At 29.9% G+C, this 24,978-nt stretch overlaps 1 protein-coding gene across 1 annotated transcript in view; it reads left to right on the forward strand.

Annotated features, from left to right (window-relative positions):
• Window positions 1-24,978, forward strand: part of LOC107451233 (leukocyte elastase inhibitor-like) — a 74,149-nt gene that overhangs the window by 44,416 nt on the left and 4,755 nt on the right. The window contains exons 2-4 of the mRNA XM_016067258.4: window positions 12,646-13,147; window positions 20,322-20,597; window positions 23,776-23,959. Of these exons, the coding sequence (XP_015922744.3) occupies window positions 12,678-13,147; window positions 20,322-20,597; window positions 23,776-23,959 (930 nt within the window). The 5' untranslated portion in view covers window positions 12,646-12,677. The remainder of the gene's footprint in view (window positions 1-12,645; window positions 13,148-20,321; window positions 20,598-23,775; window positions 23,960-24,978) is intronic.

Genomic DNA, 24,978 nt, shown 5'->3' on the forward strand with positions numbered 1-24,978 from the left:
ATCATCTAACTGCAGAATGTTTTAATTCTCTATGGGATATTTATTACACAATAAACGCTCAAACTTTATAAACGATAAAAACTTACTGACTAAACGTTTAACACGGAAATCAAATCATTATGAGAATATTATAAAATTAATTCCAGTTTTAATATCTTTTGTAAACATTTGGAATTGTTTTCAATATTTATTTACTTTTTATTTACTTTGTTTTACCATTTTTTTGAGATCATAACTTTAAATAATGAAAGAAAATGTGATTAATTTTTTAATTAATTGTCTAAAAATTTAATAATTTTTAATTAATTTCTTTAATAATTGAATTTCTGTTGAGTGTTTTTTCATATTTTGATAATGAAGGAAAATCCACTTGATTCTTAATCATTAGATATTTATTTGCTATAAATTTGTCCTAAAGGGTACTTGAATTATCACTTTTCTTTTGATGTTTATTGTAAATAAACTTTCTAACCAAGGAGAATATTTCTACCTAGACAATCGCTTTACGAACGCATATGGTCTTGTCAAAAATATCGAATGCTTTATACGCTTAACGAAAATTTATTATTGAACATATTTTTCAGCATTTTGTATTAATTTAGGTGAGGGGAAACTATTGTATTTAACACTTTGATAATTTATTGTTACGAAATTTAGCATGAAACAGCGGCTTCTTTTTCCGCGTTCAAGGTAAAATCTTCCAAAGACGGCTCACTTCCAGAGAATAGATTGACTAATTTGCAGTTGTTTATTTCTTTGAGAAACAGTTATTCATCATTGAAATTTCCTTATTTCACAAAATCAATTATTGATAAATTTCTGAACGTGAATGAAAATAAATGTTTTTTGAAGTTATACTTCTTATGTGACTTCCAACAAGGTTGCGTTAAACGTTTAACGTTGCATTTTTATTGGTCAGGAAATCACGTGGTAGGATCCAATTTTCCCTCATTCATTTCCATATTGTTTTGGTTCTCACTAGCATAAAAATAATAAAAGTCATAAAAGTATTGCTTTTCTATAAATATTTTAGTTTGATTAGATACACATATAATTTAATAGGGTAGTACTTTTTATTTTCAAACTTAGTGGATAACAATTGTAAAAAATGAGTGAAAACAATCCCACGGACAATGCGACGGATTTAAGGTTAAAGATACGGCTCTTGTGAATATCAATTGATTGTTAGGTTTTCTCTTTTCTAATAGCCATTTATACTTCACCAAATGCAGCCATGAGGGATATTAAATTATTTATTGTAAAATCTTTATCGCCACTATCCACTGCAGGTTCACAAGCTCTGGCAGACGCTACTGGTGAAGAAATTGATTATTGTGAGCTGCCTGTGATCCTTGCAGGAGATTTTAATGCGAATTTCTCGCTACCTGAAGCTGAAACATTATTAACCTTCCTTAAAGACAAATTTGGATTGGAAATGATTTGTAGGAATGATCCAACAACCAAAGGGGGAACTATTATTGATGCCAAGAAATATTGAAAAAATAGAACTCAAACATTTCGTATCTTACTTTAGTTATTATAATCCTATTGTAAATTTTATAGATTTGGATATTTCTCCACTCGAAAATGATAATTAAAAGATGCGATCAATTGTGAATTGTAAGCATTGTTAAAAAAGTTTGTCTTAAAGAAACAATTTAATTTTACTACAAATTAATTTCTACCCCTTCCTATTTTCATTTCCACATTACGAAGTTTCACTTCTTTCGCGCGGAGGAACTCCACGCACTATTTTTTTTTTCATACAACGTTTTTGATTTTTATATATTAGTGCAAATATAGTTCTCATAATGTAAATTTTCTTTAGTAACTATTCGACACAAGAAAAAATTATATAACTGCCCCAAAGGGTTAATGTTTAACATAATTTGAATTTAATCCTTAACGCAGCGGAATCTCAGTTTTCAACCTAACTTGTGAAAAACTTAATGCGTCCCTTGCGATACAATGAAGCCTTTGACGCAGAATTTTTTATTAAATATATTTTTCATATTTTTTATTATTTTGTATTAATTTAGTTCAAAATAAGTGAAAAATATATTTAATATCTTAATAACTTACAATTACGAAATGCAGCATGAAACACATTTTGTGAGTGAAGGTAAAATCTTCCAAACATTGGCTCACTTTAAAACAATAGTTTTTCTAACTTGCACTTTTATTGTCGTCGGCCATCAAGAAAGACGGGGTACGACTGTTCTTATTTTACAGTGGCGTAATCTATGGCCAAGAACTCGTCTTCTGCCACTCCCATACGTCGTAACCATTTATAGGGTAGACCCATTCATACATCCATTCATTCAACTTCAGATCATAATTTTGACCTGAACCAGAGAACGAACCTTCTCCAATTCAGTAAACCCAGAGGTATTGATTTGCTAAGAGAACATGGATGACTTTGGGACCCAACTGATTTCACTTGCACCAGTCACCATTTACTGCAAGGGAAATCTTCGGCAGCCTACATTCGAACTCCCGTTCTCACAAATGTGAGTTCAGCGCCCTACCAACCAGGCTCTCCCAGCCACTCAAACTTGCACTCATTTGCAGTTATATTAGATCTTAGAGAAACAGTTATTCATCATGGATATATCTTCAATTTACAATATGAATTATCGATAAAATTTTGATTATGGGTGGGGAAAAAATTTCAAACTAATTAATTGGAATTTTTTATTTTAATAAAAATATAATTTCGATAACCTAACAGATATTTTAAGTACTATTAGACTGTTTTTTATAATTAAAAAAAATACCAAAATCTGTTTTTGCTTGTAATTAGATCTTCAGAACAAAATATATGTAAAAAGGACACCGGCGTCCCATCTGCATCAAAGGGTTAGCAGCTTGAAAAACCCAAGTAATCAAATCTATCGAATTTTAAATAACACGTTATTCTTGCGGCATATATTATGAGTTAGTTAAACAAACAGCCAATAAAAGCCTTTTCATTTGAATATTGATTACCATTCCTATCGAATGCAATGCTAATTAGTTACATTTTAGAGTCATCGAGATTCTCTAAATTTAACTGGAAGTTTGATTTTTGTTTATTCCCCCTTTTTGAAGCATGAAACAGACTTAAAAGTGTCTGCTTGTTATTAAATTGTATCAAATGCTTTAAATCAATTTGTGTTTGTTAGGTAATTAAATGTTTGCATAATGATTTTTCGAAAATATTCGAACGCTTCCAATTTAAAGTAAAAGTATTGTTCTCCTTTAAGTATATTTCTCCTTTAAGTATTTTAAAATCAATATTCTCCTGATACGCGTTATCAATACTAATGTACGTTTTAATGTTCATTTTCATCGTGCTCCAAAATACCTTAAATATTATTTTATTTTCACTCTTTCACAAAAAATGTAATTCATCTTTACATCGATAGTCTTCATTTTGAGTAGAGAAAAGTAATGATCAAAAAGTAAAGCGTTTGAATTCAAATCAAATTGAGAAACTATTTAATACCAGTCTTATAGTTTTTGTACTCGCAAGCGGCAGTAAAACTTCTTTACAGTTCTTTCATTTGTTATTATCTTCTTTTATTTCCAAGAAAGTGATTTAAATTTAAAAATGTGTTATACACTATATAGCGACTAAAAATGTATAAGCATGATTTTTCAAACCACGTTTCTTTTCAAAACGTTGTCATTTTCTTTTCATGGGGGAAAAAAAAACATTTTATATTAAAATTCACTTTAAATTTTTTTTCAACTTTAATCCTTTTTTGATACTGTATTTGTATATTATTATTACTACTAGTGGACTGCGCCCCCTGCTCGCAAACGCTCGCCAACCCCCGAAAATTGCTACGCAATCTTATATGGTTTGCTTTGCAAACCAAGCTCGCCTCGCTCGCTACTAACTTAGGTACATTGCAAATGCGCAAAATTCTAAGGATTCAAAACAATCATTCAAATCCATATAACAACTTTTTTTTTTTTTTTAATTACATCTTTTTAGTAAATACTAAGTCATTAAAATAAATATGGATTCAAATAAATGACATGTAATTCGTTAAACCTATTAGAAATGTACTATAGTATAAAACCTTAAGATAAAATTTCTAAAACTGATATATCTTTAAAAAGGTTAAAATTTTGGCTATAATTAAGTCTATTAAGAGCTGAAATAAGTGAATTGCAATGGAAAAACCTGCGTAAACAAATAAATTCTAGTAAAACAAATAAATTCGTGATATAAATCAAAAATCGTCAAATAAATTCGTAATATATAAATTCGTGAAAAAAAGCGCTTTCGACAAAATACTAAAATAGAGATCCATCGACAAAGACTACTCACTTCTGCCTAGCTTATGCTCTCTCTGGTTATTTCAGTTTCCGTTTTTAAAAGCGCTATATGTTGAGCCATCTCAACTAGATTTGGCATGTGACATTTTTAGCGGCAATCTTTGGTCGATTTTCTAGCGTTGCCATTCGGGGAGTTGTAAAGAGGCTTTTTTTGTCGCCGTGTAAGAGAAATATATATATAGATTGTTTTCGAAGAAAAGAAATGCACTTTCATAATTTTTGATTTTCCTCTTTCTCTCTCTCGCGTTCCTTTCTTTTTTTTTTTTCTTTTTTTTTTTTTTGCTTTTTCTCTGCTTCTCTTTCTCTCATCCTTTTTCCTCTTTTTTTTAAATATTAAAAATAAAAACTAATTCACAACATTTTTATTAAAGAAGTTCAGAGTTTGATACAGGAAGGTGTAAAGGACATTTTTCTCTAAATAAAAATATATTTTTGAACAAACACGTAAGCAAATTACTGACTTAAATTATCATGATTTAAAAAGTTTATTCACAAACTTAAGATAATATAATATATAAAGCATTTCATGCTGAAATACATGAATATGTTCTTCAGGTGGAGCAAAATAAGTCGTAAATTATGCATGTTTTATACACATAAATGCTCGTCTAATTCCCGTCTTTAAATTTCAGCCCACTGATTGATAAATAAAATTGTAAAATGGATTTAAATAATAATTTTAATTCATTCATTTCTAAAGCTTTATAAACAGAATTTCTTAGAGCACGAAGATAGTAGTACATTGAAGTTCAGACTCAAAGATAAGCAAGAATTTTATCAAGAAATTTTATTCTCTTATCTTTCATCTTCTATTTCAGAAAAGAAATGCTGATATGATTTTAAAAGTGTTCTAGAAATGCTTGTTTCTAACGTCTCGAAGGAAATTTTATCAAATAACTCAGTAATATTTACAATGTTATCATTTCAGATTTATACATAAATTGTGTTTAGATATTTTGTAAAATTTATTGACTTTATTGGTTTTTAGCATCATTTTAAAAAGATATGGCTTTTCTTTCTTCAAAAATACAAAAAGTGTTAACGCAGTTATTTTTTATTAATATTATTTGGAAGAAGCAAGACGATCATATCAATGAACTTATATCTATAGCATAAACTAAAGTCTAAAGCAAATCATATCATTATTACTTAAATCCAAAGTGATAGTTAGCGAAACTAAATATCTATTCCGTTTAAATGTAAATGTACCACCACTTTTTCTGATAATGCGGTTTTTACTCCAATTTCAACTGTTAGTAATGATTTATGCGGCATAAATAATCTAACACTATTTAATATTTTTCTACATATTATATATTAGCATATATATCATATGTTAGTACATATTATATATATTTTTGAATACATGAATAGTATTTAGAAGCTCATGTCTATAGCACTAATACTCCATAAATGTCTTTTAATAGTTGAGACTGAAAGTAACTGTGAAGAGATTTTATGAAAGAAAATAAACATGTTGCGAAAATAATCAATTTTAAAACTATGTGCTTTGAAACCCTTATTTTTTGAAAAAAAAAATTGCATCAGAAAAGTGAAATTATTTCATCAATTTTTAAAAGTATAGCATCTTTTGTAACTCCAGTTTAAACTTAAGACAGAAATTTATTTTCAATAGTCTTACGTTCACGTATACATTGGATTTCGGGTTAACTGTTTCTTTAAGATTTTATCAATAAATTTCGCTTTTAAAAAATACTGCTTATAGAGCAGTATTATAAAAACAGAACTGCTGTTGCTGTAAAAAAAGGACAAAAAGAAAAATAGTTTAATTTTCTTTATAGTTTGAAATTTTAAGGAAATTAAAATCAACTAAATCACACAATTCGTAGAAATGAATTTTTAATATATATTCGAATTTAATTGCTTCTATTCGATTATTATATTATATGTTCTGTTCAAATGTATAGTAATAATTTGTAATATATAACTGTAAACGTTTTTTCATTAGATATTTAAATGTATCTAAGAAAGCAGCTTTTTGGATAACCTAAAATTTCGTTAGATAAAAATACGTTATTTTCAAAAATCTAAAACTTAAAAAGTATTTAATAGTTGATTGCTAAGTTGAAAATACTTATTGAAACATTATAATGTTTTAATTACATTAAAAAAAAAAGCGAAATGCTCTCTAAAGCATGATGAACGATGCACTGTTTCTACCATTTTGATTGAATGACCTTACAATTTGGACGTTTCGAAAGATAAAAAGGAATAGGATATACTGATAATCATTAATTCATTATTTCATTTAATAGTTAACCATCTGTTGAAAATTGTAACTAAATTAAATTAGTGTTGAGTTCTCTTAACATTAACAGCTTAATCTTCTTAATAATATGTCTTCAAAAGTTTTCTCACCGACATGCTCTAGTCGAAATTAAAAATATTTTTCTTTATTTTTGCTTTCTATCTCTTCTTTCTCTTTTAAATTGAGGAAAACAATTTTCATTCTGCCACTCTGAAGTAAATTAAAAAAACAAAACAAATTGAAAATGGTTTTTTTTTTTTTACATAATTTCTTTCGTATCCCTTAAATTAAAATTCTTATTTTACGACAGTTTCTAAATTATTTCTATCATTAAAATATCGTATAGTAAAATTTCAGCAAGAATTCCCTATTTTAATAGGTTAAGATTCTTGGAATTCTACTTTTCTCATTTTCCCTTTAAACAGTTTTTTAATCTTCTTTTTTATCTTATGCCTTTAGAAATTGTTTAAAAAAATTTCTTCTTATAATATTTTTGTTAAATTTTGTTTAAGCGTGTTTAGGTAGTTTACATTCCTCTTGTATCCTTATATTATTTAATTCAACTAAAAATATCAGATATTTCTTCTAAGTTAAGTTTCACCAACATGAAAAGCTTTTTCTAGTAATATTAATCTCATTTTTGTGCTACGTGTAATTAAAAGAAAAGAAAAAAAGCATCATACGGTTTACTTAACACTTCTAGACCCCCCCCCCTCTCAATCTAACTATTTTCTTAGGGTACTATGTCGATTAAAGCATATGCCTTAATCAGAAGACGGAAAATTAACACTTCATAAAATCTAGCATTAATGCTCAAAGTGAATTCAAGTTCTTGAATTCGGTTATTAGCACTTCACTTTACTGCCGTGAAATTAAAAGTAAAAAGACCCTTTATTTAACTTATATTGGCTCAATTTGTCTGAAATTTTAAGCTATGTTTATGATTTTTTTTAATTACAGAAAATTAAGTAAACACTGATATAAAAATAAATCAGAATTTTACTCTAAGAAATCATAGATTTCTTACATTGTAATTATCGCGTAAGAAGAGTCTGCGAGAAAAGTTACGTGAAGAAGAGTTATGAAAAATTGACTAAACACTGATATGAAGATTTTATCAAAATTTTACTGTAAAAAAAAAATCATAGATTTAAGCCATGTTTTATTCTGTAAAAAAAGTCATAGATTTAAGCTATGTTTAAGGGTTGTTGTAGGGTTGTTTGGTATCTTTGTTAGAGTCCCCACTTAAACTCTAAAAAGAAATATAACTCTAGGAAAGCGTTCCACATGAAAATGTTTCCGAGAACGGGTTATAGGTCACTTCATAAATAACACTAAGTTTAAATAAATATCTTTATTAACATTTAGGAAACTTGTAAATTTAACTAAAACATTTTAACATATATAAAACTTAACCACTTTAACATGGAAGCAGCATAGAAATAAACTGCGAAAAGGTAACCGGCGAGAACATGCCGGATTGCTAGCTAGAACCGACGGGGAGAGAGAGCAAGCTGTGAGGATGCGGCCAAGTTATATCCAAAACATACTGTGCGCATTTTACTGATTTCGCCCTTCACGCATATCTCCATCCAGGTATGAGGTTTACGTCAATTACCGGCTGCAAACTACGTAGTCCATCGTCAGAGATTCGTAGTTCGGACTTTGCATTTCAGACCGCAACGCCACATAGTTATTGCGCAAAAAGAATCTACGAGAAGAGTTACGTGTAAGAACAGTTACGAAACGTAAGCTAAACACTGATATGAAAAATAAATCAAAATTTTACTATAAAAAATAATAGATTTCTTGCATTGTAGTTTTTGCGTAAGAAGAATCTAAGAGAAGAGTTACGTGTAAGAAGAGTTACGAAACATTAACTAAACAGTGATATGAAAAATAAATCAAAATTTCACTATCCGCACTTGGGAAAAAATAAATTTCTCATATTATCGTAGTTATCGCTTAAGAGTGCTCGAGTGTACGAAAGATTAACTAAACACTAATGACAATAAATCAAAATTTCGCTATCTGTACTTGTGAAAAAATAAGTTTCTTACATTGTAGTTATCGTGTAAGAAGAGTCTTGCTTGAGTAAACATTATGAAAACATTCTGACTGCCTTAGTTTTTGAAAGCTTTTCAAATAGATTGCATCAGGATCTCCATACAGGATACATTTATGAAAGAACGTTTTTCTTGGTTTTTATAAAATTAAATACCTTAATTCTAAACTGCTAAAAACTTACTTATTTATTTTCATTAATCTAAGATATAATGCGTAAAATGCGCAAAAAAACCGGATCCTGAATAACTTTTGATCCAATGATTAGATCTTCATGTTCTAGGAGTCCAACTTAATGGTTTCAAGGGGGGTGGGCTCAAACATGCTAATTAATTAGTGCAGACAGTATTTTAAATCGCAAAATCAGACACGAAAATGCACTTTCTCTGAATAAACATGTTTCCCCCCCCCAACGGATTCGGATTTCTAACCCCCAAAGTATAAAGGGAAGCTGCAATCTGGGGAATAGGGTCCATGTAGTTTGGTCAAGAGAATGGTAAAAACTTTTGACCCCTTAATGTAAATTTAAATTTTTGCGTATTCCGCCCTTTTTCGAGAATTTTTCAACCAAATTGAAAAATTTTGCACAAAATTTTAAAATTCTTTTATCTTAAGATAATTCTTTCAGTATAGTATCAGTGTATATAATATGCTGTTTAAATTCCTTCTAGCACTTGGTAATTGGTAAATATTTTGCATTTTCTTGGTAGAAATACAGCTTTATTTTAATATAAAAATTCAATAAATTAAACATTTTCTAGTTTAAAAATACTATTTGTTCTTTAATTTCATTGAGCTAGAATGGCTTTAAAAGGAGCATATTTAACTGTTTATTAAAAGTTATTTGAAGTCATTAAGAGGATTTTTATAGGTTTCATGGCGTGCCCAAGACGTATCTCTTTTTTTTTGTTGTTGCAAATTTTGGTTTCAAAAAAACTAAATTACAAAAAATTTTTATATTATTTCATAAATGTGTTTGTGTTAAAATAATGTCTGTGCTTTAGTTGAACTCCCGTAAAAGATCAGAATCCTAAGTTAAAAGTTATTGGAGTTGTTGTTGTTGTTAATTTACGTCACACTAGAGCTGCACAATGGGCTATTGGCGACGGTCTGGGAAACAGCCCGGAGGCTGATCCGAAGACATGCCATCACAATTTTGATCCTCTGTGGAGGGGATGGCACCCCCGCTTCGGTAGCCCGACGACCTACGCGCGAAGACGAGCACTTTACGGTAGCACAGTTTAACGAGAACCAATACCGCACACCCGCGGTCCCTACGCAGACTGATCCAAGTGGTCACCCACCCGCACACTGACCGTATCCAGTGATGCTTGACTTCGGTGATCTGCTGGGAACCGTGTCTTAATGATAAAAGTTATTGGAAAAAAATTTACATTGATGCTTCCTTAATGACATCAAAACCTAAAAGCAATTAAAAAAATGTTTTTAATTTTTATGTTTTTAATAAAGATTACGTATATTACATATTATAAACCAAAAACCTAAAAAATATTGCTGTATGCCAATCTGTCTGACAATAAGGATGTTAAATTGTTAAAAGTGTTATAATTATTGTAATAACTATTAGCAAGTGGCAGACAATTTCAATCAAAAAATAATTAATCATTTATCAATAAAGGTACATGTTTGTCTGTGTGTGGGTGTGTGTCCTTTATAGACTCCTAAACCATAAAACCGAAATCGATGAAATTTGGCATACAGATACTTTGAAGCACGAGGAAGATCACAATCGTCATTAGAACATTCTACGATGAGCCGTTTGACCGGGATGAGTGAAAAACGAAAAGGAATTTTCTAATCGGATAAGTTTTAGCCATTGTTTTTAAATTAAACTATAGACGATTCAATTTTTCGCATATTTTAAAGATAACATGAGTAATAATTATTTGATAAAAAAAATTGCCTATTGCGTGTATTTAAATATTTTATTATTTTACATTCGTTATGTCAGATAAATTCAATGAACAACATTACGTGGTAGCGCGCGTGTTCTACGTCAAGAAATTTATACCTTAAAGTTGTCTGATACGACGCGCTTTTTATTTATTTATATTAATTCATTAAAAATATGTTTCTAAAAAAATTAATTACTTAAAATCAACAGTAATGGGATACCTGAAAGTGACGTAGTGTGGGTATTTAGATCCTGATTGGTTGTTAAAACGTGGCCTTTGTTTACATTAGCAACTGTTCTTTCCGATCCATTTCGAGTGAGCGAAACCCGTCAAGTACCAATTCTCTTAAGTAACACAGCCTGTATTCTGTCACAAAGATTCTTCGAAAAATGTTTTCAATTCTTTCTCTATATATTTACACAAAGACGGACACGAACCCATGTAAGACATAAACAAACTTATTATGCATCGAAATTGCCAGGTACACAAAACAAAAATATATCACTGTTACAATAAAATACTTAAACAAATAATAAATCTAAGTTAAGTAAAAGAAGTGGATGAGAAAGAATTATATTTCAACAAATTCGATGTACGATACGGCTCCGTATTGACATTCTTAGCTATATATAGAAACTTGGCTTAATTTAAATACGCCATTTTGCTGATAAAGATTAGCTGGCGCTGACGTCATAGGTCACATGTGTGGGTGTGGGAGGTCTTCTTCTTGGAGTGCAAGTACCCAACTGAATTAAAAATAATCTATTTAAAGGCAAAAGAAATTTGAATGGGGATTTAATTCGTTTATGAGAAACGTAAGAAATCGCCAAATTATTAGTGACGCCAATGATGCTTAATTAATTAAGGTAATATATGAATATTGAAATAAAAGAAATAAGCTGTGTATTAGAAAGCAAAAGTAATCTAGTTAAGATATTTATTTGTCTCGAAGAACCATAAGAAATCGTCTTATTATCATTGACGACATAGATGCTTAATTAATACTGGTAATATGTAAATTGATATAAATAAAACACCTATTAGTTAAAAAGGAAAAATAATGGAATAAAGATATGTGCGTATTCATTTCGGGGAGGCGTAAAAAATCGCCATACTACAGTCACTGATGCTTTATTAATATTCATAATATGTTATAATATGAAATAAAATAAAATAAGGTATGTGCATGAACTAAAAATTAAAGGAGAAAAGGTTTATAGAAAATTTTAGAAAAACCACAAAAAATCGCCATTCACAGATGACGCTTAATTATTGTGTACTACTGGCGGTAATATGTACTACTGGTAGTATGGTAATTGGTGCAGTTTTGATAAGAATTCTACAACGGGCTTTCCTTAGTTACAAAAAATATTTTTTTTAGTGGTAGCAAAGATAATGTATTAATATTTTACTGAATAGAATTCAAAGAACTTTGTTCCACCACTACTTATAAATATTTTAACAGTAAATTAAAGGTCAGATAGCGAAATAGAGATAGAAGAATTAAGAGATTGAGAAATTCAAAATAACTGTTACATGTAATTGTTATCTTTTCTAGTTCAATTATTCCTCATTTAAATTTCTTTCATTTACAAAATCAATTATGAATTTTTGATTATGAAGGAAAGAAAAAAAAATGTTCAAACTACTTTTTTTTGGTTTTTATACTTTTGTACAAATATAATTCTAATAATCTAACATTTTTTTTTAGTATCGATTAAACTGGTTTTTAAAATTAAAAAATATGTGTATACATATATATATTTTTGCTTGTAATTAGAGTACAAAAAAGTATATTAAAGGGAAACAGGCGTCCCAACTGCGTTAAAAGGTTAAGAGATCTAGAAATTCAAAATAACTGTTGCTTGATTTTATTGTCTTTTCTAAAACTACCCTGTTAGCAATAAAAGCATTTAGTACATCTGCATCGTTAATTTGATAATATTTTAAAAATAACAGGTATTTTTTCTTTCTCAGAAATGACTTTTGTGTTAAAATTACAACTTTATGATTTAATAAACTGTCATGAAAATCATAAAATAAGACATGTATCTTTTTTCTTTTCAGCTCAAAAGTTGGAAACAAATAAAAACAAATAAATGATGGCACTATTATTCATCACAGCCTTATTAATGTCTCATCAGCTCTTAATAATGGGATCGAGCAACACAGGTTCTCAGACAGTGACATTCACAATGCGTAAGCTGGCATTTTCCACCAACCAGTTCGGCATCGATCTCTACAGGGCGTTGAATGTTACTGACGAAAACATTGCCTTCTGTCCCTTCTGTATTGGATCTTCTCTGGCCATGGTCCTCTTGGGGGCTGAAGGAAACACGGCCATGGCCTTAAGACAGGCTCTTTACCTATGGGGCCTGCATCCACAAGAGATTCACTTGGCCTATCACGACCTCATAGGACATCTAGGTTTGAATCTTTCGCCACTTGATGAGGTGTTCCTGGGAGCCAGGAGATCACCGGGGGATGAGAATGTCTTGAAACTCATTAACAATGTCTACATTCAGAGGCATTTCTCAGTGCATTACCCTTTCCAGTTTTTGCTGAATAGGTAAGAGAATGTTCTTTAACTTTTGTTTATCTACAAGGTGTTCTCGAAACACCACCCTTACGATATATTATTTTTATTTTATAACCGTCGTTGAACATTTTTGGGGTTAACGACTACCAATGTTCAACTCCGTAGCCTTGTGATTCTGAACCCAAACCAGAAGATAAGGGAACTCCGTATTGGGAGAAATTTTGCCTTCGAGGAGGACTCTTTGATGGAACTAACCCGCATTTGCGTCACACGGAGAGGGAAACCACGAAAACCTCCCACGGTTAGCCTGACGGCAGAAGGCACTAACCCATGAATCGTCTACCACTGAGGATATTTTACATCAACACTGTGATCGGTGCGAGCTGGGTGCGGAAATCGTATCAACCAGCTTTCGCTAGGATTCGAACCCTATCCTCTGAGCCAGTGTTTCCCAAAGTGTGGTACGCGTACCCCCAGGGGTACGGGAACAGTTTAGCGAGGGTAAGCGTTCTTATGCGAAATATCTTGCAATAAACGAAAATTTCAAACAAACTTATTTAAAAACAAAGCTAGCCATGAAAATTTACGATTACGTATTTTTCTATTTGCTATTTTTTTGCGGAGTTAGCAGTTAATAATTAGTGGTGTCAACAGCCAGTTGTGATTTTTAACTTTTGGACAATTTTTTTTTATAGTAAAATATACACTCATTTTTTTATTAGTGGTACACAGCGTTACGAAAAATTTAGAAAGGGTACACAAAAGTCATAAGTTTGGGAAACACTCATATATGGCAACGTTACTTTTAAAAAGTAACGAGTAAAAGTACAAGTATTTTTAAAAAAAGTAACGAGTAAAAAGTAAAAAGTTCTTATTTTAAGAAGTAACGAGTAAAAAGTACAAGTAAAAGTACAAGTACTAAACAAAAAAAGTAACGATTTAAAAGTACATTTCTAGGAAATCGAAAATTCAAAGTAACCTAAAATTTTATTGAATAATATTCTTATGTTCTTCAATGTTTTTGCAAAATTGGTTTTATTTATTTAATTATTTTTAATTTTGAAAGTTATGGACATTAATTTACTTTAAAATTCGGAGGAATGTTATAATATAATTTTATGATATAATCGTATAATATAATTTTAAAATCAAATATAATATTAATATCAAACTTGTTATGGATTTGCACTAAAAAGACATTTTATCTATTGATTTTAATTTTTAGTTTATTATTTTTATTTATTTAAATTACCATTGATTTAAAATTGTTTTACTCTATAGAAACGCGTTTTAAAAGCACAAAACTAAACAAAGCAAACATTGGGTTTCAGATAGCTTTGTGATCTTTGAGCTGGTAAAAAATAATTGAATGTGCAGTATAAGTTGAAACAGAACAGTCTACAGTTTTATTTGTAACAATGGCTAATGCTGAAGTCATGCGAGAAAATCATTTTCCGAACATTTCTGCTAAACGGAATGATTAAAATTTGTAAACGAATTTTAGTATCAGCGGCTAAATTAATACCTTCGAGTTTTCAAGAGTTAAAATAGTAAAATAGTTTTCAGTAGCACAAATAGTTCCGAAGTTCTTAGAGATTTGACTGGGCGTTGTTTGACAAGGTCGGGCATAAACATAATTTTAGGAAAAAATGTATTTAGTAAAAAATGTATTAAGACAAAAATGTATTATTAGTGAGATCAAAAAGAAAATTGAAAAACGTAATAACAAAATCCAACAATTTTTATTTAAAATGTATTAAACAAATGCATAAAACTCGAAAATGAATGAAAATAACTTCTTAATTAATATTTTTATTCATTTTGCAAAATAATTGCATTTTTACAGCATTTTTTTTAAATTTTTTTATTTAGAAAGCTTACCGATTTTAGAAAAAAGTAACGATTTCATTCGACATTTCCGTTACAAATACTTGTACTTTTTCCCAAAAAAAGTAACGAAAGTACAAGTAAAAGTACTAAATTTAAAAAGTAACGAAGTACAAGTAAAAGTACGTATTTTTTACTTGTACCGGCGGTACAAGTAACGAAAGTAAAAGTACTGCCATATATGGAAACACTGCTCTGAGCCATAACGGCTCTTTCATTTATATTAACGCTTAGGGCCTTAAGTCAACATTCCCTTTCGTCAAACTAACAAAACTTAATGAACACATAAAAAATTTTTATCACTAACTGTCGCACCGTCAATAAAACTTGGTACTCTTGAATCATAGCTTTTAAAATATATTGTTGAAAAAGTAAGTGGGGAAAGTAAATTATCATGCAAGCAAATATTTTGAGGGCTTGTACATGGTCCGAGAATGTAGAAAAAATATTGTAGCAGCTATTCTAATAAATAAAATAATAGATTATTGTTAAAAAAGTTTCTATATTCTATAACTGTTAAAAAATGAAAGCTAAATGATAAAAAAAAGAATTTAATAAATTGATTGTAATCAAACAACCTACTGAGCTAGAATTTCTAATTGAAACAATAACGTCTTTTGTACATGCAATGATTTAAAATACAAACGATAATTTAAATGAGATATGGAAAAAGCTAAAATAATTTTTTTATGACAATTGGGTATAATATAGCCTACGTCACAGGTTGTGTTGTTCCTACTAAATTTAACCCATAAACGGCATTTTCTGCGAGCCTAACTTCAAGCCACAAATAAACAAACGAAGTGTTCGATCGTTTAAATAGCTGCTCGCCAGATTTTATTGCATTATAAAGAAAAGTTATTGAAACTAAATACAACTAAATAAACAACAACAACTAAAACAAATAACAACAACTACTAATAACAATAACTAAATAAACAACAACTAAATTCCATTCGTTTAGCATTGCGTCATATGTTGTTCCTACTAAATCGAAGTAGTTGTGTTTTTTTCATATTATACCCAATACCTGTATTTTTTCTTAATATTCCGAGAGAGAATCATGCTCCTTCCATCAAGTTTCTTTAAAAAAAATCGTTCGCATTTTTCTCTTCGACTTAAAAAGTTTATTTTTCTGTGCGCTTTACTGTATGATCGCCGTCGTTTTACTTTTATGTATTTTTACAAAGAATTTTCTAACTTTCACTTTAATATTCAATAAACGCTCCTTCGAACTCAGATCAGTAAATAAAGATGACTACAATGAGCTGCAAATGACTTGATAGAACGATGCAAACGATGTGTCGAATGAATGTTGTTTAAAAGAGAAATTTTATGAAGAGACAACATTATTTATTTATTGATCGAAAACGATTTTATAAATTTGATTTTCAACAAACGATATGCGTATTGTAATAATAAAATGCTAGGCAGTTTCCTGTTTTTATAGTAGTTAACTATTATTTTGCTGGGACATTTAAGTTATTTCTCGCTTTTATGTGTGTAACACGTTTCTATATAGTATAAATGTATGATTTTTTTTTCTTTTTTAAATTTCATTCTATTTTCTTTTAAATTTCATTTTTAAGGTTGAAGCAGTCATTTGCTTTTTAGGCCAATCATGAAAAGAAATTTAAGGTGTGAAAGTATTTTCGGATCACAGTTTTATTGTTAAAATTCACAAAAATTTCATTACAAAAAAACATTCGCAGATTTCGTGAGAAGGCCAGCTCCGTCGTTCCCTACCTCTGGTTGCGCCACTGGCACAAGAAACGGGAAAAACTCTAGTTGAAACTGTCCCTTTACGAGTGTTTCTCTAACCCAAAACTAAAACCTAAAGCTAAATTGACCTAAAGCTAAAGTTGACACCAACTGATTTTTCTGGTCAGAAAGGCATTAGCGTGTCGATTCTCTAATCGGGCTAATTTTTTTCAGTGAATACGGATTCTACTGAAATTTAGTTTCTGTTTAAAATGTATAAAATCTTTTTAGATTTTAAATTCTGATAAGTCAAAAAAGAAATTTCAGAACAAAAAAGTTATGAAAAAATGTTGCATCATTTCTTCATAATAATCTGTAAAAGAACGTTTTAATCCAAAAGTGTGTATTTACACTTTGAAGTAAAAGATAATATGCACATTTACGGTATAAGATAATGTATTTATTTAAAGTATGATATGAATAAACAAATTTAGTAAAACTTCAAATAAAAATGTTATAACAAAAGTTCCAAACAAAATCAAGAATATGTTTATGGTAAGATTGTTTTTAGTCGGTTATCTTGTTCAATTATAAAACACAATATTTTTTTCTGATTTATATAAATATTCAAATAATTATCTGAATATCAAAACACAAGGGATAGAGCGTTCGCCTTCCTATGCGGCGAACTGTGCTCGAATCCCAGTCGATACGAATTCCGCATCCGGCTTTTACCGACCACAGTGCTGACGTGAAGTATCCTCAGTGGTAGACAGATCATGCGTTAGAGTCTCCTTGCCGTCAGGCCAACCTTGGGTGGTTCTCGTGGTCTTCTTCTCCATGTAACGCAAATGAGGGTTAGCTCCATCAAAAAATCCCCCACGAAGGCAAATTTCTCCCAATACTCGATCCAGGCGTTCCCTTGTCTCCTGGATTGGGTTCAAAATTACATGGCTACGGAGTTGAACATTAGTAGTCGTAAACCCATAAAATTAGGTCAGCTGTTGAACGAAGGTTATAAAATAAAATTTAAAATACTTCTGGTTTTCTTTTTAAATTGAAAACATAAATTGGAGAAAAAAATATATTAATATTTATCTGAAAATTAAACTATTTCCTTAAGAGAACTTACGTTTTATATCATTTTTATTTTCCCAAGTTTTTATTTTCTCAATACTTTTGATTTTCTTTTCGAAATGAAAATAAAAATCGAAGAAAAATCGAAGAAAACAAATATTAATACAAATCAAAAAATAAAAATATTTCCTTAAGAGAATCTTATAATTTTAACATATAATTAACTAATAAAATATACGACAACAATATAAAACACTTTTTATGAAATGCTTAAAGAGTATATATTTTTTTTCAGTTTTAAAAAGAAAGTATAAATCTGATCATTCCTTTAGAGAACTTATTTTCTATTTCATTTTCTTTTAATGCATTTTCTTTTCTTGACAATAAACAAGTAATAAAGCAACAGCAGTTTAAAGACCTTTACATGAAGTGTTAATCTTTTTTTTTTCTAATAAAAGTATTTCTTTTCCTCAGTACTTTCAATTTTCTGTTACGTAAAAAATAATATATCGGATCTTTACTTAAAAGAACTTTCTTTTTATTTCACCTTTTTGGGCGTTTCTCACTCAGAGAAATTCTTTTTCAAAAACAAAATTAAATAGTTTTTGATGAGGCTATTAGGAACGAAATGACATATTAATAAGATAATAGTTGCGTCACGTGACGCTTCGACGACAGCGGATGCTTCAACTGCGTGGTGAGAAATAATATCGTTGCCATTCATCCGCTTATTAAAGTTTTTGTCGTTAATTTTTTAAACAGAAAGATCGTCTGAAATGAGAACTTGCGATTTTATTGTCTGAAAACAGTGCGAAATTTATAAAATTGTACTTTTAAAATGAGGTTAAATTCCATTGAAAGTATTATTTGATGGAAGCATTAATCGAAAGTATTAATGCCGCTAATAACGATTTTAATTTTATGATTCTTGTGGAATTGAAGTGATTTAAAAACAGGAATGGGATCTTTCTTTCACATTGGGAAAAAACTGCGCAAAAAAGCCGTTTCTTTTAACACAAGTGAAAAAAATTAAAGAAACTGTTTTCAGAAAAGAATAACAAATGATAAAGAAATGAAAAAAGTATGAAAAATATGTTTAATAAAAATTCTGCGTCAAAGATTTAATATCAATTTTCAATGAATGGTTAAACAACTAAAAGAAAATATCACAAATGCTGAGCTTATACATTAATACAAATCACATATTGAATTCCCATTTACAGTTAGCGTACTAATATTTATAAATATGCATTGTTATTAAGCATCAATATTTAAACCTACTCTTAAATAATATGACAGATAGATTTTAATCTTATGTATAAAAATAAAATAAATTTTAAAACTGTTATTTTTTTTAAAAGAAAAGTCGTGAAAAGCTAAACATTCTGGTACTATATTGAATTGATTTTATTTAAATTTAAACTATTTTTATAATATGGACTTGTATTGCTAAATAATTTTTAAGCATTTTTAGTTTCTTCCAATATTTTTTTCAGTTTCTTTCAATATCTTGGAAGAAATAGATTTCTTTCAGATAAAATTACAACCTTCTTTCGGACAACATATAATAGTGTTCAGATACTTAAGTTTTTTTCTAAAATTAAGACTTTTTTAATACTTATTTTCCCTTATAAAAATAATTATTTGCTCGATTTTTTTTAATAAAAATGTTAAAAAAGACAGTACTTTTACATTTCCCTAATAATTTACTAACGCTTACAATACCATTAACAGCTGTAAACATAATCTTACCATTCTAATTTTTAAGCTTACTTTCAGTAATTTATTGGTGATAAAACTCAAATATTTATCACACCATTTTAATCACACTATTTATAACATCGTGGCTTAAAGGAAAGTGACTTCTGCAGCTTTAGAGATAACGACAGCTGTAGTTCTTTGAGATTAATTAAAATTTTTAAAAAAAGTCAATATTTTTTGATGTTTTGGCTTCGTTACCTCAATGCAAATAATACCATCACTCTTTTTTAACAATTATAATCTTACTAGACTAAATTGTATATGATATTACTTTCAATAATTTAATGATGATATAATTCAAATACAGTGACTCACCCTCCATATGTATAGATGATAAAAGATTTATATCTTAAGCGATAGGGAACGTCATTAGCTTTTTAATGAAAAGCAAAGCAAAGATTTTTATTTTTATAAGAAGCGTTAGCAAAGATTTTTTATTAAATTTTTTAATGAAATTTTTCAAACTGTAATTTGAAATTATTTTTCAAAATTGAAATTAAAAAAATATTTAAATTTAATTAATTGAATACAAATTTAATAATTAATTAAATTTAGTTAATTAATCAAAATTAATTTAATTATTTTAACTTAATTTAATTAAAATTATTAAACTTTTTATAAAAAATTTTATTGAATATATGATAGTTTTTCCTTTATGCTGACGCATATGATACCATTACTCGCCCAACTATGTCCTTACCATATTTATTTTTATAGGGTGATTCTCAATGACTAAGTGACAACATAATCTCAACATATTTATCTCTCTCTCTTTCAGATATTACAATACCAGCATTTATCCTCTAGATTTCGTAATGAATGCTGAACAGAGTACAAGATACATCAACATATTCTTTGAGCACAACACCGAAGGCAAGATTGCTCAGATTTTGTCTCAGGTTCCGTCTCCTTCCACAAATCTCCTTCTACTGAATGCTATTTATTTCAAAGGATCTCTGGATATGAACATGGCACAGGTAGAAGAGAGTCGATTCGTAGGACGAGCAGGTGAAGATCCATTCATCATGTTAGAAGCAAGGAAAGCCAGAATAAGGTAAGGCGACTACATGGACCTTCGTATGTATAGTCCCAGAGACAGCGTCAAAACAATATAAAAAAAATAATAATACTGCTGGTGCACGGTAAGAAATTCAGGCAGTGAGGGTGCTGGTACTTTTTACCGTAAAATCCATCAGAACATGTTGCAGAACACTTTACGGGAACAAAAAATCTGATTCACCGTAGCTTTTACAGTAATTAAAATAACTGAACTACTCTAATTAAGTAATTATTAAACAAATACCAGCCATTGACTATTAGGTCATTATGCTTCTAGCTCTCCTGTATTTCTTAACAATACAGTCAAAGTCTTTTGTGCAGAGCACGTGTCCAAATGCGCATCAGTCATGGCTTGTCCGGAATTATATAAAAGACAATGATGAAGTAGTCAGCATGAGGCGAAATAAATGAGAACGTAGACCATCATGTCCGGTCAAAAGTCTAAATATGGCTACCGCAGTAGCACGGGGTGAATCTGGAACACTGTGAGTTCCACAGAACACATTCCAGGACTTATCTGTAGCAGCGTGAGATGCCAAACAATATAATGATTGTTTGAAGATTCTTTTAATTTCAAGTTTAGCGGAATGGTAGGACGGATCTCTACAGGATCTCGGAAGAACATAAGTTCCTTTTTTGGCCAAAAAGTCAGCCATTTCGTTTCCTCGAAGACCACAATGGCATGGCACCCACTGAAATGCAACACTTCCCTCAATCCTCTTCAGGAGTTCTCTGCAGCTCAAAACAAGGGAACTACTATTTTCTGGGTTGCTTGACAAAGCCTGAAGGGCAGAGGTAGAATCTGAAAAAAAATCACAGCTTTCTCAGGACTGGTAAGACGAACACCAAGTTGTTGAAGAGCTACATGGATGGCTTTGAACTCTCCGTCAAAGTGAGTTGAAAATGGCCCAGCATATAGATAAAAAGAAAAGGTTTCACAAAAAATACCAGAGCCAGAATCCTGCGAGAAATTCAAGAGAGATCCGTCAGTGTAGATGTGAAGCCATTCATTAGGGGGAAAACGGATATTGATTAAGGCAACAGCACGGAGTGAATTGGGACTTATGTCACGTTGCCGTACATTCAAAACTAAGTCCAATCTGACATTGAGAATCATACATTCCAATGGACTTGCTAAAAACATCAGTTCGTATGGCTCATTGTTGACTACGTTATATTGGGTATTCTCACGAACACAACTTCAGATGGAGTCTTAAAACTCCTTGCTATCTTCCAAAACCAAGTTGCGCATGATTACAGGAGGAGTTAAAACTACCCCCATACTTGCTATGCAATTACTTTGTGACCAACAACCGTTGACTAAATTAATTAAAAGGAATGCAACTATCCTGTATAATATACTAATTAGACTTCTTAATAATTCCTTTTGGCGAGAACATGACTGTAGCAAGGATCGTAATCTGAAAACTCTAATTAAATAAATATTACTGTAAAAATTACGGTATAATATTTTACGGTAAAAATGAATTTCACAGTAAAAGAGATTCTACGGATGATGCATCCAAAGTGCCGATACTTTATACGTAATTTGATCAGGAATTTTTCATAGTGTGTTTGAAATACCAGTCCGAGAATACCAGTCCACTTCTGGAATACCGACCCTTCTTGTCAGTAAAAATAAACAAAACTTTCTAAATGTTCCCGCGCGTACGCATGCTCTTCCCATACTTACGTATGAAAGTCGCAATACACCCTCTATGTTTTTAGATATAATTTTTATTTTTACTGCAGTAATCTACAATTTTAAAATAAATAAAAATTACTTCAAATGAAAGATGTAACTTTTCTTAAAACAAAATTTGTAACGCAAATTTTGTTATTGTATTAATTTATTTTATGATATTTTGTAACTCCTTGAAAAAAATGTCTTCATTTTTTTACTCTTTCATTCTATTCCTAAATTTAACTTAAGCTCCAAATTTGAAATGTTTACAAATAAAATACCCCCCCCCCTTTTTCTTGTGCTTTCAAAACGAAAAAAACTCTAAAATAGAGGGATTTTTGTGTCTTGTCCTTCCCCTTCTTGGTACTTATGAAATATTTAAAGACCAACTGATTAAATGGGAAGTAATTAATGTTTCACACATTGCCTAGGTATTCCATTAATTGACTAACGAGAAACCTAAAGGCATTCTGTAGTCTCATATAATGCTTATCATTGTATAGAATGGCTGGAATTTTAAGGCTAATTATGAAATATGTGAATTATTCGTAGAAACATACATATAACAAAACAACTATTAATGATCTGCCAATCCGACTTTAGTGTAATGATAATTAAAACGTCAAATTTTTCAAAGCATCAAATAAAAATCAAATTTAAGAAAATTAATCGTAATTATCTTCTTAAGTGTTATTTTAAAGTTATTTTTTAAATAAATTTTTTTTAAAAAAAAAACTTACAGAAGCATTTTTAAATAACATGCAGTAAAAGTTTTATGTAACCAATACAGCATTTTATGAGAAATTTGCTCTTACGACAAGTTTCAAAATTAAAGATACAAAAATTGTTTGTTCAAACGAATTAAAAATCATCAGCCTTCCGCCATTGCGACAAAATTGCTTTGAAGAAATACGTTTTTCTGCTGTATAAATGAGCTTATACGGAAAAAGCTTAAATAAAGGACATTTTTATGTATTTCTGGAATCAATACAAAAAGCGAAAAATGTACGTTGCTTCCCTCGAATATTTTTACTACCTGACTTTTAAAAAGTAATGCATGGGTAACCACCAGCTAAGTTATCTTTTGCCTGGTATGCTCAGAAATCCTATCATGCACTCGAAAAGAATACCCCTTATTTACCCTCATTAACAATTTTACTAAAACCAACATTCACGGTTATCACTGATGTCAAAGAGCTTTCCATTTTCTTCTTGTAAACATTAGAGTTTAGAACATTTCTGCTTTTTGTTTAATAACTTAAGTAACTCACATTACAATCTGTAGACTATGTTAGATATATATTTTAAATCAAAGTAGTTGTTCAAAATAAAAGTGGTAAATATGTCCATTACATTTTCTTTGTCTGATTACTGCTATTTTAACATTAAATATGTGCATTTGCTTATAACGACAAGTTCGCTATAACAACGATTTTATCTGCCATTATGAATTGTCGTTATAACGGATTTTACTGTATTTCTTTCACAGATACGGAGTGCATGAATATTTGAATTGTACTGCTGTTGAAGTTCCATTCAGGGGTGGTCTGATTTCTCTAGTGGCGTTACTGCCAAACCATCCAGACGGCATGGCCATGCTTGAAACCCGTATCAGTGCTCAAAGGTTGACCGACATCATCAACTCCATGAACGTGAAGCGAGTCAACTTCCAGGTGAGCATTGACTTCTTTCTTTTGTTTCCTTTCTCATTTATTATCTGAATAATCAGTATTTGGTTGAGAGAACACAAAAGAAATCGTCTGCTTTCTTCGCATAACGGTTGTTGAGTTGTAAGATTCATGACTAGAAAAATGTTGTCAAGCATTAAGTTTAAAGAATGCATTATTATCATGACAAGTAATCTCAAACCCCAGCTATTTTTTGAGCCAGCCGTGATATTATGTCTGATTTGTGACTTCATCTAATTAGAAACCAATAGAGTTTTAATTTGGAACTTAATTAGTTTTTAAATTAGTTTTCATTCATTTCTTAAGGAGCTGTCTTATTTCTGTATTTTCTAACTTTAATAGTCTAGTGTCAAATTTGGTGGAGTGAAGATTTCTAAGAAGCACGAAATTTGTTCTAGCAGAGAATAATTTGTTAATTTGTATTTACACTTGTAAATCGTATAAAAGTTTCAAATTGACGCTTGAATTATCGCCGAGGATTTTATTTTTTTCCGAAGAAAGCATAATATTTTTTCCAAGGATTTTATTTCTCCCAAAAAAAGAGGATTTCGAACAAAGGCGAATTTTGTACTCGCAAGAAATGATTTCTGTTTACACTTGTAAATCGTATAAAAATTTCGAATCGACATTTGAATTATTGCCGAGGATTTTATTTTCTCAAAGAAAACAAAATATGAATAAACGTTTAAACTTATACCATTTTAAATGCAAGGAACTATTTTGAAGCAATGGCGAACCGCATTTATTTTATTTATTTATGCGGGGTTAAAAATTAGCATAAATTAATCAGTATTGTACAACACACAAAATCATGCATGAAACTTAAAGACAAATAAAGACTCAATTTATTCATTTATTTTTAATTACTTGTTACCTTACTCGGCGCCTTTACGTAATTAGATTAAGTAAAACACGTATTTAGTAGCTCATACCATCGAAATAAAGATTAACTATATCATCTGGCAGTATACTGTTGCTCGTGGTGACTTGTGATACTTAAAATT

The sequence above is a fragment of the Parasteatoda tepidariorum genome, chromosome 9, assembly GCF_982258835.1.
Source record: "Parasteatoda tepidariorum strain Cologne lab strain chromosome 9, Ptep-v5.0, whole genome shotgun sequence".
Lineage (NCBI taxonomy): Eukaryota > Metazoa > Arthropoda > Arachnida > Araneae > Theridiidae > Parasteatoda > Parasteatoda tepidariorum.